This window comes from Rutilus rutilus (genome assembly GCF_951802725.1).
Source record: "Rutilus rutilus genome assembly, chromosome: 19".
Lineage (NCBI taxonomy): Eukaryota > Metazoa > Chordata > Actinopteri > Cypriniformes > Leuciscidae > Rutilus > Rutilus rutilus.
The window spans coordinates 15587712-15606368 of NC_140232.1; the positions used below are offsets into that span (position 1 = coordinate 15587712).

At 38.9% G+C, this 18657-nt stretch overlaps 1 protein-coding gene across 1 annotated transcript in view; it reads left to right on the forward strand.

Moving 5' to 3' along the window:
• The first annotated feature begins 555 nt into the window (after positions 1-555).
• kcnip3a (Kv channel interacting protein 3a, calsenilin) overlaps positions 556-18657 on the forward strand; it is a 63040-nt gene continuing 44938 nt past the window's right edge. Inside the window, exon 1 of the mRNA XM_084390030.1 lies at positions 556-716. Coding sequence (XP_084246156.1) covers positions 711-716 — 6 coding nt within the window. The 5' untranslated portion in view covers positions 556-710. The remainder of the gene's footprint in view (positions 717-18657) is intronic.

The window sequence follows — 18657 nt, forward strand, 5'->3', positions numbered from 1 at the left end:
AGTAAACACGTCATCAGAGAAAAACAGAGATGTCCTGCAAGAGGGAGAGCAAGTTTTTTTAATTTAAGAATCAAGATTACGAAGGCACATGAATAAAATAAAAATAAAAACGATGTGCATGGATAACTCGTTTTAAATACTGCAATGTTCCATAAAAAACAAGAGTTGTCAATTTTGATTTCATGGTGCATGGCTTTAACCAAGCAACTGCATAAGATAAAATTTAGTTTCAGTTCCTTCTGAGATTTGAAACCATGACATTGGCGTTGCTAATACCATGCTGATTAATCTACAGGAAAACTAATGGAGTTTTTCCCATAATGCAGAAAGTGAGAAAATCAGCTCTTTTAACTTTAGAGGTCGTTTTATTGCCACTTTACGGTCTCGACATAGCAGCTTCTCTATTATCCTAATCTGCCAGCGGAGGTTTATGTGAGGTTTTTAATCTGCCAAGATAATAAATGACTTAAAATGGATAAAGCCACAGACACACATTTGATCCAATATGTCTGGGCGCCCACTCTCTTTGACACACACACACACACACACACACACACAGGAGAGGAGAGAAGAGGAGAGGAGAGAGGCTGGCTTGGGCATTCCCTCACATTCCACTTGACAGATCTGCACGCTGAAGCTGCTGCTCCTGTAGTGAGTGCAAGACAGACATTTCTCCTCAGCGCTTGAGGAGGATTCATCACAAGAACACAATGCAGGTGAGGAATTGATCATATCACTTTTATTCTTAACGGATGCCTTTAAAAAATTGAAAAATAAACGCTGTGGCATCAAGGAGCCACAAGTAAGAATAACAAAACAACGTTTAATACGATACAATGAAATAAATATAATAAATGTGAAAAATGATATTCCAAATATGCTTGCATGCATAATTGTGGCTTCTACACGACCATCGCCGTGTAAGAGACTGAGTTGACGATAGTTACATAATTTCACTCGAACTGTAGATCGTGCGTCCTTAGAGCGCGAGAGGTCGCGGTGTCAATCATCTGGTCCTCGTTGTTGTGACTTAATGTGCCATATATGATGCGTATTATTACATATAATAAATATATCATTACCAGGTCGGGCAGTGACAATGACGGACTCTCCACCGCACTTAGAGACCTTTACAGAATTGATGTTTCTCGCGCGCGCTTCAAACCCGCCGAGTGCAATTTAGACTTATGTAATAGCCTACTCATGGGTGAAAAACCTCTTCAAATGAAATGACATGCTCTTTTAGTGAAGTGGAAAAACACGGGGAGTAAGAAGGGATGAAAAGTTGTGCAGAAACAACCGCACGACTGGGTCGAGTGAGGTCGCGTAAATTTAGAGAGCATTGCGCGCGAGCCTCTGGAGATAAGAGGCTTATTCACAGTTTATTTATTTTCCCCTTTTTCTTGTTTTCATCTTCTCTTGGTTTGGGGAATCTGAGCACACCTAATGCTTTGAACGTTTTACGAGACTAAAATCAAATTTGTTCATCTTTCAACTACTGGGGTGATTGCAGATTTAGCTTGGGGGCAATATCTAATATGATGAACGGGTGGCTTCATGCTGTTGACTCATGTTTATGAGTCAGATGGTGAGTTTTGAATCTTGTGGTGTATGATGGCTTCAAGCTGTGAGAATCCTTCTCTCTCACTGCATGAAATGTTTGGCATTTAAATGGTTCATGTATTAGTTTATGTCAGCTTTGAAATAATGACATGGATTGAATCCCGTCCTCACTTTGACAAATGAGTGGTTGTACTCTGGGGGGCAGTCCGGTGCACTTTCACAGAGCTTTGATCTAACCGTGTTTGATCTGAATGTAAAAACTAGATTTGCTCATTGTTCTCTGCATGATGATAATAAGTGTTATGCTTTCCTGATGTTTTGAAACATCTGTATTGTTTCTGAAGGGTGCATAAATGACAAAATGTTCATATTAAACCAAGTGTGAGTCATTAAGTATGGCCATTTTCTAAATAATAGCATTACTCCTTTATCATGTGTTGTCTTGTCTGATTTCGTCAATTCTTCACTGACTGGATTTGAGATAGAAATTCAAAAATTAAAATTCTGTCACCATCTACTCATCCTCATGACTTCTTTGAAACACCAAATTAGATGCTTTGAAGAATATCCATGCTGGAGTTTTACAGAATCAAATAACACCCAAAAAGGGAAAGGAATACAAAAAACAAAACCAGAGTGACCAGAAGTGAGTGCTTGGGAGTTTGTGAAAAAAATAAAAATAGGTTTGACATCAGCGATGTCAAAATATATTGGTTCACGACACCAATTATGAATATTTCATTTTATGTGAACTGTTTCTTTAAGAGTTAAACCATATCCAGCTATTGGTTAATTATGTAACTCAGTGTCTTTCATGAGTGAATATTTAGATTTTGTTTTTGTCGTTTCTCCATCCCGGCTATGTGCTCATAGCAATATCGATAATCATAACCGCTTTAGTTTGTGTCCATTAAATTTAAAAGTGGATGTCAGGGCCGTGGTGCCCTCAGTTATATGGAAACCAAACACCATTCCTCAGCTATTCGCACCAAATCAATTGGTATAGATTAGGTTCTTTCATTAAGGGTAATTCAATGTCCCCTCACACACACAACAGCACAGTGGGTCCAGGTGAGTGAAAGCTGAATAATAAATAATTTGGAGTGGTGTGTAATCCACACTACCGCTAAAGTGAGAAGGAAAGGAAATGCCTGGAAAGGGGGAACAGAATAACACAGTGCTGCAGTGAACCAGAGCTGGTGCTACCGACACCGGCAGGGCTCATTTATCTTCTGATGAGCGTGATTGAAAGTGTTCAGTGCGAGGTCAGTGCTTTTCCTTCTGTTTACAAGCAAGAGCATGTGGTCATGAGGTAGCAGCAGCAAAAAAGATCGCAGTCTGCTATTTGAGAGTCACGAAGTAGGAGAGCAATATTGTAGTCCTTTGATTAAACTGAAAGAGAACTTTCCTTTGGCCTGCTTCACCCGTAACTGAGTTGGCTGGCTGCAGTGCACTGTTTGGCATCGCTTCTCTGAGTTTTAATCAGGCTGTGGTTCTGAATTTTAAGTCAGTGTAAGCCTAGAACCTGGAACAGCGATACACACCGTCCTGAATTAAACAAGAAACATAAATTGGAAGAATGTAGACGGAATACTAAAAGTATTATCACCTTGTGCAGTGTAGTCCGGAGGGCCTCATGAATTAATTATGTTTTATTCAATGTGAAATACTGTAGAGTAACTCAGTAAAGATGCAACACACCGTTAATTGACAGTAATGATGACAATGTGCTTATTGCACAGCCAGAGCATGCATATGGCAAATATATGCGGTATATGCTCAAGTTAATATTACAACTACATTACTCCTTTGCTATCCAGATGGTCTGACAGTGAGTGAAGCTTTATGAGCCATGTGTCACTAATGATGAAAAATTGCTACTGTACTTGGATCAAACAAATCAAATGTCTCATATTTTCAAGTTACATAAAAATCTCCATAGTCTGTAGTCTTTTAATGTGGGAGCACCAACCTGCCGGCTGTTAGCAGCAGAGGAGAAATGGTGCTCGTTCTCCATTGATTTTAACCTGTCCCTGTAGACCCATTATCAACAGACCTGCGCGTACAGCTAGCCAGAGACAGCAAGCCAAAAGCATTATTAAAACAGGTTTTTTTTGTACTGTTATTCAATAAAATGCATTCCTCAGAGATGCACCATTTGCTTTGCATCAAACATGCATAGAGTTCAAATTGATGTGCACATTTTGCATTCTTCATGTAAAAATGTGTGCTCTGACTTATTTGTGATCAAATATGACTGACGTTCAGGATGCACTAATATTAAAATTCTGCCTTGTATATTAATACTTTAAGCCAATAAGCAAAATAAGTGAATGTTAGTTGATGGCATCTATCTATCTATCGATCTATCCATCTATCTATCTATCTGTTCACACACATTATCAATTTCACACACACACACACACACACACACACACACACACATACCACTTCCATGGGACCCGACTTAGAAATATTCCAATGCAAAATAGAAATAATTAAAACTAAAATATATAAAAACAAATAAATTGTTATTCATCTATTGCACAAAAGCAATAAGAACAACTCAAATAAAATAAAACCGATTTACATGTGCAAGCATAGTCGGAGCGTGTGTAAGGCTGGGAAAGGCTTAAGCCCAAAGTAAACTCAAAGTATACTCCATTTGATATATTTGAAGGCAGGAGGTCGACACATGCGCTCTAGAAAGTCTCATCTTTGTCTAGTTTTTGTGCTATTTTTCTCCAGAAGTTATGATGACCGATAAATATGTCTTTGTTTTCTGTATTCTTCCGTGTCTTTAGTTTGCCACTGTGAAACAACGGCCCGGGGCAGTGTTGCCACCTTGAGGAACTGTTGATTAGTGGAAAACAAATTCAATGCGCATGTGTGACCTGCGCGTACAAAATTCGGGTGACGCACGTACAGTACGCTCATACTGTTCAAAGTATCCTTTGGGCTTTAGCCATCCCCTGCCTTCTGCTGCTTCTAATTTTAAAGAGAAAAGCTAACCATAACTGCTGGTTTAGGATCAGTTTTCTCTGCAATATATTAGCATATTGGCAAAACAGTTTTGGCAAGTGATCCAGTGCGTACTGTATCTGTGTTTGCGCTCTGGAGAGCGTCAAATGTTTCTATTTGCAGCATTGAGTAATGTAGACAATCCCAAACATATCTAATGATTTCCTTTAACGCAAAGGCCAATTAGAGGTGTTTAACCACGGTCTGTCTGAATTCTCGATTCTATAAACTAATGTTTAGGTAAGTATCGGTTTTTAGATAATAATAATCTGAGTAATAAAATTACAAAATTAAAACAAATAGGGGTAAAACCAACAATAAGTGTTACTAAAGGGTAATTTTAAGTGAGTGTTATGATGGCAAAGGTAAATATAAAACCGACACGATTAATGAAAAACAGTCCAATATCATACGATAACCCATTGCTACTGTACATGCGCCACCCGATTTTTGTACGCGCAGGTCACACATGCGCATTGAATTTGTTTTGCACTATATTGTCGTTCTCTAAAAGACATAAATGAGAAGCTGAAACATGCTGGAGGATTACATGCATGCACGAATGGATGAAATCGCTCAGAGCCATTTGTGCATACAAACAAGGTACACTGCCCAGAACAATTGCTTTCACTGCCCCCCACTGTTCCCTGCAGCAACACACAGTCAGTCACACACTCACACACACACACTGTATTAAATAGATGTGCTCCCCTAGCAGACCTGCCAGCCTACCCAGACATGCATATGGAGCCGCCATACACCCACTCACAGTTGAACCAGCTCCATAAAGCACTGAGAAGCATGCGCTCTCTCCTTTCCCTCACAGAGACACACAGCCACAAATAGTATCTCCGGCACCTTAACGCACAGAGGCAACACAACGCCCCTCCTGCTGACTATCAAGGGTTGCTGTAGACACACCAGTCCATTATAACAAGAGCGGAGGAACGTCAAGATGGATCCTCTCCGAAAAGGTCATTAGTCCCATTGTGTGGAATCATGGACGAGGCATTTCTCCAGAGGCAGGGGCACGCAGAGGCATCCGAATGTTTGAATTTCCTGAAAGAGGAGAGGAAGCTTTGAAATCAATCCTGTTTTCTAGCCTTTGTCCCCATCTGTGTGCCTCTGAATCTTCACCTTGTGATCAGCAGAGCCTGTTTTCTCTGGTTTCTGTCCAACTTTTCAATCAGTCTCTCATTTAGGCTTGTGAAACAATGCCAGACATCTCTCAGTCCAATCTATCAGTGATCGGTTAAGATCAGTAAAGTCCACCACCAGGACTTAGAGGCTTTCCATGTCGATTAATTTGGTCTAATCCTGAAGGACAGAGGCAGGGTGAAATAGACTTGCGCTGTATAACGGAGCGAATGTTTCGTAAGGGGATTTTACAGGTTGCAAAAGCCATGATGAAAATGCTCAGCAACTGTCTTTTTTTATCCCTAATTGGTTTAGGGAATTCTGGGAAACTGATTCTAGTGCATTTCTCTTGAAGATCTCGCGATTTCATTTTTAATCTCAGAAAGGAGTTTTTTGCTTTATTTTGATATATATGTTACTGGTTGGGCAGTCCTGAGCCGGGATGATTGACAGGGCAGCGTGCTTGTGGTAGATCATAGGGATTATATAAGAGACGGGATGTAACAAGTCAACACACATTCTGCTTTTGATATTTCAAGAAACACTGTGTTGCTCTCATTTCGTAACAAGGGAAAGGAGACAGGGAGGTTTTTTTTTTTTTGTAACAAAGGAAAGGAGAAGGTTTTTAGGAAAGGCAATACAAAGGGAAACTACTGGAGAGGGATGAAGAGGGGAAGATAGAGAGATATGGTATCTGACATCAGGCGTGGGAGGACAGGAAGCTATGGGAAGGGAGAGATTGACAGCAAAAGATATTGAGCGGGAAAGGCAGATGGAGTTGGAGCAGTATCAGGAGGAATAAAGGAGAGAGAAATAGATAGGGGAAGATTATGCGTTACTTTCAGCTATATTTTTGTATGTGAGTGTTTGTCTCTGCGGGAAGAAGATGAGCGTAGTGTATCATTTACAGTACGGAGACTGACGGAGGGATGGAGGAGCAGCAGGTGTGTGAGCTGATTGCGGGGCCTTTCTTTCGTCTCTCCGTCTCAGGGGAGAATGTGCACAGGGTGGTGTCAGCTAAAAATAAACTCCTCCGTGTCTTTGGGACTCATTCTGCAGCTCAAAGGCCTCTCACTGAAAGCTGCAACAAGTCAGGACCAGATGCCAGTCAGAGCTAGTAGTGATAGACTGATTTATCAGCAAGGCCTGTTTTTAGCTAATTTAAGGGAAAAAAATTGGCTGATACCCATGCCAGCTTTCCGATAGCATGTGAAGTCAGCATTAGTTTAACAGCATTTGGGACTTTTTCAATGAATCTTTCTGCAGGTTACATTGTTACGCCAATATGTGGAGACAGTAATGAGTGAGTCAGTAAAGGGATTCATTCAAGCAATGAATAAAATAAAAAAAGCTAAATCATTCAGGAATTAAAGTGTTTTAAAAGTGGGTCATTGAATAATTCACCCAAGCGATTCGTTCAAAAACACAGAATCATTCGGAACGAAATGTCACTGGTTTCTTGAAACCGCGCTGTTAAAGTTTGGAGCTAATCCGTTGATGAAACAAAGATAACGCAATATTATGTCTAAAATATAAGCTACTCAATTATATTATTACCTTATTAACAATATTAACTTATTGTTTTTATAAATTATTGACAGTTATATCTCACTGGCAGTTGTGCTGTTGGTCTGAATGTTAGCGCAGCTTGCTTGTGTGATGTTGCGTAGTTACAGCCATTGGCCAGTCAAAAATTATTGGTTTACTAATAACCTAACAAATTAGTCCGTATGTCATTTTATCACTTGATCACCATGTATCCTTTAAAGTCACCATGAAATCAAAATTGACCATTCTTTAATTTTTAATGGACTATTACAGGATTGATTATAAATTCTTTATCCATGCACATCATTATTTTTAAACATTTATGTGCCCTCTTAATCTTTAATCAAAATAATTTCCCCACCCTCTTGCAGCGACATCTTTTCTATTCTCTGATAGCGTGCTCACCCCACTGTAAATAAGCTCCAAATAAGTTGGCAAAACTCAAAAATTCAGGTAATCAGTTACCTCAAATTTTTTAAGTTAAGAAATACAAAGTTTAAGCAGAACTAGCAGATTTTTATGTTTTACTATACATGTTAATTGCTCTTAACTTAAAGGGACACTTCACCCACTGGCATCAAGCCTTGTATCGTTAGAAACCCAGTCATATTTTTGAATGGTCGTGCATTATTCCCTCATTTTCCCCTGAGATGGGAGAAATAAGGATTTCAGTGTTGCAGTTCCTGCTTACAATGACGCAAAAATCGTAATTTTGCGTCATTCTAAGCAGGAAGTCCCATATCTTTGTAGAGGGGTTGAGACTACAAACACTCGTTCCTCATCTTTCCCAGGGGTGGGACCCGCTCACGCTACAGACCTATGACAGATCAGTGGGTGGGACTTCACTTGCAGAAATTAAAAGCAATATCCTCCATCTTGTTTGGAAGCTAAGCTCACAGGCGATATGGAGCCAGATGTGAAGTTACGACAATAGCAGAGGGTACTCAATATGATTTCGAAAGTCTGATGCTCGAATCAGATGTTCGTGGCTACTCTTACTTCGCAATATAGCGAAGAGCAGCGGAGGCTGATGAAGGAACAGGAGGCAGAAGACCTGCCTGTCGCGGACGAGGAGCCCGGACTGGCTCGAGCTGGGGCGGACTGGTGGTGCCTGTGCTCTCACTGTGCGCCTACGGACACAGAGATAGAGTCCGTCTGCTGCAAAGAATTTCAACGATGGCAATTTTTCCTGGACGAAATCTCTGAATCAGATGAGGACACGGACGTTTGTGTTGTGAACCATCCTAGTTTCGCACCGCATATGTTCTGACTGAACATCCCGGTACCATGCAATAATTCACCATTTCGAAAGAAGAGGAGTTATTCACTAATGAGTTCGCCAACTAACTAGACATTTTGTGTGAAATGAATTTCAAGCTCTGGTGGTAGCTAGCCTTGTAGACGGAAGAGTGATTTCTCTTATAGGCGGATACCTCATATGCTGTTCTGGATTAGTGGGAGTGGCTTGCGGAGCTGTGCAATGTGGTGCATTGTGAGAGTTGTTGTCTTTCATACAAATGCGCCCTAAAGTTACTTTCTGTCTTTCTTCGGTCAAGAAGGCACCAAATTCGAAATTTATTTTACATTTCGACTACATATATGACCCACTTTCAATAAAGATCAATGTTCCCACGGGTGAAATGCTGCTTTAAAGTATTTGAGTAAGCTCATACATAACTTAGAATTATCATGTAATCTCAACTTAAATATCTTTAGTAGTGGAAACATAACTAGCTATAACTAGCTTAGTCTCGCTGACGACAGAAGGTCTGGACTCCAACACTGCTTTCATTGGCCGAGGACCGCCCAAGAAAGACGTTTGAGTGACATGTAAATCAACAAATCACAGTTTGTTTTGTTCAGCATCATGTTTAGGGGCGTGAAAATATAACGCCTGTGTCCCTAACAGAGTGTGTAAAACTCTTGGACATATTTTAAAAAGTATATGATGAGAACTTCACATAATTCACATACTTTTGAAAATACAGCATTTAGTTTCTTCTTCCATGAGGGGGTTTGGCATGATCGTTCAAGAACGCGACACACATCTCCCGGAAATACTGTACAATTCAACCAATCAGATGACGACTTCGAAACTCCTGAAATGTTTCCTATTTTGTGTGCCTTATGCATCAGACGTTCAGCCAACGGTCTGTGGGCGTGCCGTCTTACGCAATAACTAGCTAATTCCGTAAATGCTAACATGCTCTAATTGGTAACACAATGCTTTAATTTGGCACAGCTTTTGATTTTGCATTGCAATTGCTGAATGAGTAAGACAATATAGAACATTTAGCATTTAAGCTCATGCTCCACTTGTCACCATGATGGAAGCCCCCCAAAAACCCAACATAACAGAAAATTCTGATTATTACTTATAATGTGTCAGTTTCGTGAACTCAAAATCAAAAGAAAGTTCTAAATACTCATAAAAGTTCCTTTGTTTGAACTATTTTGTTTAATCTAAGTTTGCTCAACTCAAACCAATTAATTATTTTGAGCGTTAGGGTTTACAGTGCGGTCACAGCAATAGCAAAACCACAATGATCCAACAATCCAATCAATTCCCGGTGGACAAAATCAAGTCCCGCTCTCCATTTTTTATTGTTTGAGAAGCTGTTTCACTCTGATATACTTCACAATTGAGAAGAAAAGTATATTGCAACTTCTGTTTCATGCCAACTTTAAAAAAGGTTAGCTCTTATAGTGCAGTATGAGGAATAGTGTGTTGTAGTATGGTTGCGCGTGTTTATGTGGGGGGTGGTGGTGAATATCTCATGCATTATCTGAAGAAGCACTTACTGTATATCACAGGTCCCTTGACTTGTACTGAATAATTGATTCATCTAGCAACATTCCTTCCTCACTTTTTCTCTCTCTCTCCTCCTCAGTAGTTTATAGGTAAAAGTCATAGCATCTCTTTGAAGACTGAAGCCTTTAGGCTTGTCTTGAGTCAAGGGGCTGTGGTGTGTTAAGACAGAACATAAAAGCCAACCTCTTCTTACGAGCTACATTGACTGATAATGCCTGGCAGAGTAGAGCTATCTCTTTATCTCCCTCACCACTGTATTATTTACCCTCCTCTGCCCATCTTTGTTTTGTTTTTTTGCTGTACAAATATAAACAAACTGACAAGTGGTTACATAAGGGCTTGTCTTTCCTCTCAAGGACATGGTTCACCATGCATGATTACATTTGATGCCACATCTTACAGTAATGTCTTCTGAAGGTCTCCATTATTTTTTTCATGTTCTACAGTGTATATGAATCGCTTTTAACACACACACACACACACACACACACACACACACACACACACTATTCACTTTTTTCAGGTTTGTTTCAGGAGTGAAAACTGCATTTAAATATGGGAGTGACTCGCCTAAATTTGTGTTTTGTGTGTATGGAACTTGACTCACTCCTTAAATGAAAAGACAATGATGATTGACACTGTGGCACTGATATACTGTATACTGTAAAGCAACGTTCTGGAATCTCGCGCATTTACTATTTTTGACCAAACTAGTATTACAGCGACCAAAGACTCCATTGACCACCAAAACCACCATTCACAGAAGCGTTGTGCTTTGTTTATGACTGGAAGGCTGCTTCAATACTCAAAGATCAAAACAAAGGGAGATTTGCTTTTAAAGAAATCGCTTTTTAAGGACTACAACAAACGGCTGGTAGGGACTACAGGACATTCCTCCCGGGTTAGTGACATCACCAACCCTAAAATTTACATAAACCCCGCCCCCAGAACACGATTTATGCATTATCAAGATGTTATGTTAAGCTACATAAATTCATCAACTAACCATTCAGAAATGTCCTGTTGCATTCTACATGTTGTCACTTCTTCTTGAGTCTCTCCATCATTTTCTGAATCCGGTTTAAACATAAAAGGCTAAAAGTTTTTGAAATTTTCAGTGCATGTCTGTGTGAGTGCAAGCTGTTGAAGCTCCGCCCCCTGTGCTGGGAGCAGCAGCTCATTTGCATTTAAAGGAACAGACACAAAATGGTGCGTTTTTGCTCACCCTCAAAAATTGACAATTTTAACATGCTATATAAAAATATCTGTGGGGTATTTTGAGCTTATACTTCACATACACACTCTGGGGACATCAGAGATTTATTTTACATCTTGTGAAAAGGGCATTATACCACCCCTTTAACAACTAGTTGATTACTTTGGTTCTGTAACACACTGCATAGAACTTTGTTAATGCTGTTGTAAATACGGATTTTTCTAAATGCTGCTGTCACTCCTGTACATTTCTGAACTTTGTGTGTACAGAACAGGATTAAGCACTAAAGGATGAATTGACAACTGAATTTAGCTGCAGTGTGCCAGTGACCTCAGTCATTTATGGAGCTTCATGGAAGTGGGTGGACGTTTCCATGGTAACAGTGGCTGTGTCCGAAATCGCATACTCTCTTGAGTAGGTACTTATTTTGAATAAGTAATAACTTTACAATCACTAAAAAGTATATTATATAGTATGACTGTGTTTAGTATGAGTGTAATCCGGACGTACTACATCTGCCATGTTGTCATTATAACGTGACTCAACCACAGCTACGTCGCTTCACTGCCATTCATAAATCCTCTGGGATTGTAAAGTGTCCATCATATGCACTTCAGAATCCCGGGCGGAAGTAGTAGGTCATCCGGGTACATTTTGCTTCCTCTTTTATGAGTACTGTGAATTCAGACGTACTTCTTTTGTCACATACAGTTTTCCGCCTACTATATTAGGGAAGTATGCGATTTTGGATGCAGACAACAAGAAGTCTGATTGATGGAGGTCTTTTTAGAATTATGGGTAATATAGTTTTATCACCTGGAAATTGAATATTAAATCTGAACTAAAAAAAAATTATATAGGTTTACACTATAGGTTATCAATCTATATTTGCAGAAAATGAATGTTTGAATTGCTTCCTTAAAGCTAATCTTTCCTATACAGCAATGTTGGGCCAAGGGACACTGATTATAACGATATTATATTTGATTATATCATAGGAGAAAGGAAAAGGAAACCTATCACATGCTCTTAGTCTTGCTGTCGTTCTGCTCATGGAAGCAGACTCAAGGGCAGAGAGCGTTATACATGTTTGATGGTGTTTTAATGGAGAACACGGTCTTATCTAGCGTTTTGGTACTCCTCCCCAGAACACGTGTGGCTCCACTCTCATTAATTATGCAGCTTTCACAGCATTTAATCTATCTGTGATCAATACTAAGCACTGGTTATAACACGAGGTTAAACAGCAGTGTCTTGGGTTTTTGTTTAGAGTAGCATACTACCATGCTAATATTGTTAATATTCTGTATGCTTAGAATACCAAATGTGCAGTAACTCTGACAATGTCATGCGCTCGACTTCACCTTTCATTTTCAATTAGAAGTATTAACCATTTTTATTGCACAATACATTCTGTTTAACATATTATTGTTAACAATAGTAGGCTGTACTGTATACTGCACAGTATTCAGTATCCTATTCTGAACACAACATGCAGTAGTCTCTATGTGCTTGGTGGATTGAGTCTTTTACATTATGCATTTGTCAGAAGATTTTATATTTTTAAATTAACTTATATTCCTTTGGAATCAAACCCATGACCTTGGTGTTTCTAGAAACATTGTTTTTAAATGTGTCTTTGTGTGTGGGATCGTGAGCGGATTTAGTTTGTTCAGTTCATGTTTTATAATTGTGACTCTGTACCTGATCTAACACATGGATCTTCCCTTCCATCTGAAAATAAATAATTTCCCTCAGGCTTTAATTATACAGCTCTGTCTGCTTCTCTGGCATTAAATGCTAAACAAGGACATGTTTTATATATTCGTAAAATTACTGAATGGAAGAGTGGCTGGAATTAGTGTGTATTTGTTGAGTGAAAGTATGTAAGTAAGAAACTGAGATGAGGTGTTGTCGGTGGTTTCCAGCTCAGTGCTATTAGTGTAGTTTTGTTTATGAATGAATCAGAGCTTTTGAGTGAACCTTTAAGTGAACAACCTGTTCATTAAGTGAACAACATGTTCAATGTGTGAGCAAATAGCATTCGAGTGCAGGCTGTGAAAAGAGCATTTCATTAGTGAATGAATATGGCATCATAACTAACTGACTGTTGATCATGAACCAGTTGAATTTTTCCATACCATGTCCTGCAGTTGAACAAAACGGAAGAAAAAATAGATATGCATATTGTTAAAAATAAAGGGTCTTAAAGTTTTTGCAGTGAAGTCATAGAAGATCCACTTTGGGTTCCGAAAAAAACATTTCGGTGAACAGTTCTTGCCTTTTGCCCTGCCATTGACAAGATTTCCCGTCATTTATGACACAACGCTTCCTTGCCATTGTCGAGTCTTTCTGGCAATCCATGTTTTCAATCTTATATGGTAGGGGGCGCTGTTACAGAACTTCTAAAATAGTACAGCTTCGCAAAATTCAAAAACAAATCTCTGAAAACAACAAGGGGTGGATAGTAGCTATTTATGCACAAGCTAACGTGATAACCAAACATTCAACAGCATATAAATCAAAATTGCCTAATTTTACCGAATGAAATGTCAGAACCACAAAGAGGTAAACGACTGTGCTAACTTTGTCGGTGTTGATGGACTTTTTTTTGGTCAAAACATTTTAATAAAGGATAAAAAGACTTGTTTAGGTTGTTACCAACAACGTATTTTAACAAACTATTTAATTAAATAATGCAGTCTCTACCTTATAACGCACAAAAGAGTTCCTTGTTGCTACCTATTACTAGCCTGGAAATCCAGACCCAAATCTGAAAGATTAAGGGTCTGGCATTGAGTAATGAAAATCGCCCAACTCGAAGGGCGGCAACAAGCATGCAAAATCTCACTGCACGCAATTGGATAACACTATGACCAATCACTGTCGTGATTGCGCTGTCACTAGCGCTGTCGTCATCTGTTTAGCTCGCCTATGGCCCGCCTATATTAGATACACCGATGTGATTGGTGCAGCTTGGCTACAAGGGCATAGTTAATGAGCATCATTACTCAATGCCAGAGTAACTCGCTGAGCAAATTCAAATTGTGCTCTCGCGAGAACTCTGGATTTCCAGGGTAACCTATCACTGCAATTATGTAACCTTGGGAAAGACAAACATATTAAAACACATTAAATGGCTGTTACTTTTTATAGCGAAAAAAGGACGAATGTTCTCAAATAAAGGCATAATAGAAGAGTAAAGTACATTGTGAACTTCACACCTTTTCTTTCTGTTTGCTTTAGTTTGCATTAAATTACCTTTTGACGAATTTCTAGATTTATTTTATCCCTCAGTGAATCCATTGCTCTTTCTTTCTCTCTCCTTTTCTTTCCCTGCTCTCTATTTGTCTCTGTCTCTTTCTTTCTCTCCCTCCCCAATGAAATGCACAGAAATAGCTATGCAGATTTTCCCCCTTCCAAAATGATTTCATATCGTCTCTATATCTTCTAATAACCCTCCATTCTTGCCTTCATTTCCCCTCTTATCTGTTTTCTTCACTCCTCCGCTCTGTCTTCCCTTTCTTTTATTGTATTTCTGTGCTCATTAATGCTAATTGGCGTCAGTGTATCTAAGAACAAAATCCAGTGGTTTTTTTCTTTCTTTATTTTACTCTATATCTGTTATGCTGCTTCTCTCTCTCTCTCTCTCTCTCTCTCTCTCTCTCTCTCTCTCTCTCTCTCTCTCTCCTTTTCTATTTATATCTCAGCGTGGTGGGAGTGTTTGGTTAGAACGTTTACACTACTCTATTTGCCTCCTCTCTTTCTCTGTATTTCTCATCCTTCATTCCTGTCCCTTATAAAAAACAAACCTGGATTGCTCTTTCATTTTGTCCTCTCGTTTACACGAGTGTATTCTGCATTCCATCCGTTTCCGGTGGTCGCCGGAGATGTCAAATGCTGATCAATATTCTGTGTGGAATTAAAGCGTACGTGTGTGTGTTTGTGTGCAAACGTGCCCATATGCATGTCTGTGGTTGACAGCATGACAGCATGGATGAACTGAATAGTGTGTGGGTGGGTGGGTGTGTGTGTGTGGGGGGGGGGGGGGGGAGCGAGTCAGACAGTGCTGGGTCAATTAGAGGGATCGAGAGAGATTATCATTGGCAAGTAGTTCTGTGATTATTCCATGACTGAGGCATCATGGGAAGGTTTAGGAAAAAAATAACTGAGTGGATGGAGCTACAATAAGCTCTGAATGGCCCACACATTTTTCATGGGTTCGCCTCTCTTGACGATTTGTCTCATATCAAATACAAATGAGCTTTTTTGGCATGACTGTTTGGTTGCAATGCAAGGGTAAATAAAGAACTGGCTGTCTAAATATGTACAACATTTTCTTTACTCAACAAACACCATACAATATATATATATATATATATATATATATATATATATATATATATATATATATGAAGAGTTCAGATGCAAAAGCCTCTAAGTACCATCTGAAATTTTCTTCTAGAATGATCATTTTTATCAAGCTTGTATATTTAAATTCAGTAATTTCACTTAAATGACAATGAAAATTACCTATTAGTTGTCATTTAAGTGTAATTACTGAACTTAAATATACAAGCTTGATAAAAATGATCATTCTTGAAGAAAATTTCATATATATATATATATATATATATATATATAAAGGCTAATGTTTTATATATTTGAGGAGCAGAAATTAGTGTTTTGTCAATTACCAATACTGTCCTAAATTGCCTGTGTGAAGCACTTCATCTTTTATAACATGAGATTTTGGCCAAATAAGATTTAATAAGACTCAAAGAGAAATTGAGTCCCCATAGCTACAGTAAACTTTATTACATGTAAGTTGATGAAAACATAATGTGATGCACTTGCTGCCTCAGATGTGGCCGTTCTAATGACGAACAAAACACACATACTATCCCACATTTGCTGGTCAAAAACCTTGCAACTCCATTTGAGCTTGATTTTGGTAAAATGTTAATAATATAATAATGACACATGCAAGTGTCAAGTCAATTTTCAACAATATTATTGATCCGACTGTACTGACGCTGTTGTATGAGAACTGAGCTGGGCGATGATCTTTTTCTTTCTTTTTTTTTGCAGAACTGCTTTATAGATGAAATCATTTAATATTTGATTATCTTTACAACGGAACTGAATCAACACTGAACTGACTTCAGCTGAACAACAGCCAAATTGCATAATTTTCCTGTTATCACTGTAAAGCTGCTTTGAAACAATCTGTATTGTATAAAGCGCTGCATAAAAAAAGGTGACTTGACACGCATGCAGATACAAATTGTATATGTTGAATGTGCTGTAAGTTTGTAATTGTAAGATTTAAATTTCAAATAAACACTGTTTTTCCATTTACCAAATATTACTGAAAAAAAATGTATCAGTTTCCACAAAAATATTAAGCAGCACAATTGATAAAAATAAATAGTGACACTATTTCGAGTCCACTTTAGACATTGTACTATCTATAAGTAACTTTGCAACTACATGTCAACTAACTGTCATTAGAGTATTAGCAGACTGTCTTCTTAATATCTGCTAACACTTTATTGTGATGCTCCCCCAACAGACATTCAACTGACTATAAGTAAGTTGGCAACTACAAGTCAATTTATTCTACTAACTCAAACACCTAACCATTACCTAACAGTCTACTTGTCACGGTTGGGGGTTGAGGAGATGAGGCGAGGACTCAAACGCAGAAGAAATAAAGGCTTTTATTAAGCAAAGAACAAAATACAAACAAAACTACCCCGAGGGGGTTGACGAAGACTTGACGAAGACTTGACGAAGACTTGACGAAGACTTGACGAAGACTTGACGAAGACTTGACGAAGACTTGACGAAGACTTGACGAAGACTTGACGAAGACTTGACGAAGACTTGACGAAGACTTGACGAAGACTTGACGAAGACTTGACGAAGACCACACAAGGGTAAACAAATGACGTACATATAACAACAAACCAGCACAGGACTGCAAACACAGGGAGAATAAAAAGGGAGAGCAAACAAAGCAGGTAACAAGGGAGGACAGGTGGGGCAAATTAATCAATAATCAGATAACAAGGTGGGCGGGGTTAGACAATCGACTGGAGAGCACATGGCACAAGGAAACACATGACAAGCCATGTGCTCACACCAAACATGACAAAAAACACAAGCACATGGCCAGTAAAACAAATCACAAGCCATGTGCTCACACAAAACGAGACATGAACACGCAGCCAATGAGAACACTCAAGCCACTTGTTCACACAAAGCATGACAACATGAAAGCACACAGCTAGTGAAAAACACAAGCTGCGTGCTACACAGTACAAGACAAAACATGACATGAAAGCACGCGGCCGATGAAAACATGAACCGCGTGCTACACTGAACACAACAACAGATGCGGACAGGAGTACGGTCCGAGCGAACTCGAAACCACACGCTCACACGAGAAGACAGAGCGCACGAGAACGAGAGAAAGCTCATCCTGTGTGCTCACAACAGAGGACAAACACGGCACGCGGAGCATGAATGTCCGAATCCCGACACAGAACCGAAACCAAACTAGACAGATGTGCTGGGATCCAAACACTGCGCCCCGCACATGTAACAAGGCATACAGACAAGCTCAAAGCCGCGCGCCCACACAAAGTCATGACAAAACAGGACTGTCAGAGCTCTGTCACAGAACCAAGAAATACACTAGACAGAAGTGACAGAACCCTGACACTACTACAGTCTAATACTCTTGAGAGTTAAATGACATTTAGTTGCAAAGTTACTTATAGTTTGTAGAATGTCTAAAGTGGACTATCGAAATAAAGTGGAACCAAATAAATATTTAGGCTATTGTGTATCAAATAAGCAAATTTCAAATCAGCAAAAGGGTCGAGTGACACTGAAGACTGGACTGCTGAAAATTCAGCTTTGTCACGACATGGATAAATTACATTTTAAAATGTATAATAGTAATATTTGATTTATTAATAATAATATTTCACGATATTACTGTTTTACTATATTTTCGATCAAATAAATGCAGCCTTAGTAAACATAAAAATGTAAAAAAAAATTAAAGACCCAAAACTTTTGAACAGTAAGACCAAACACTCTAAACTCAAAAAAAAAAAAAAAAAAAAATTGTGACTGTTATTTGGCTACCGACGTTAATAATAAAGCCTCAAACCTCATGAATATGATGCTGGTAGCACAATCTGACAGGTAACATTTTTCTCTGTCGAATTGTGCTACCTACTGTTTTAATGGGAGGTAGCAAAATGTTTATTTTGAGTGTAGTTTAGGTATATGCTGCGTTTGTAGAGGGCTAGTATTCCAAGCAGACGTTACGACTTACATGTAA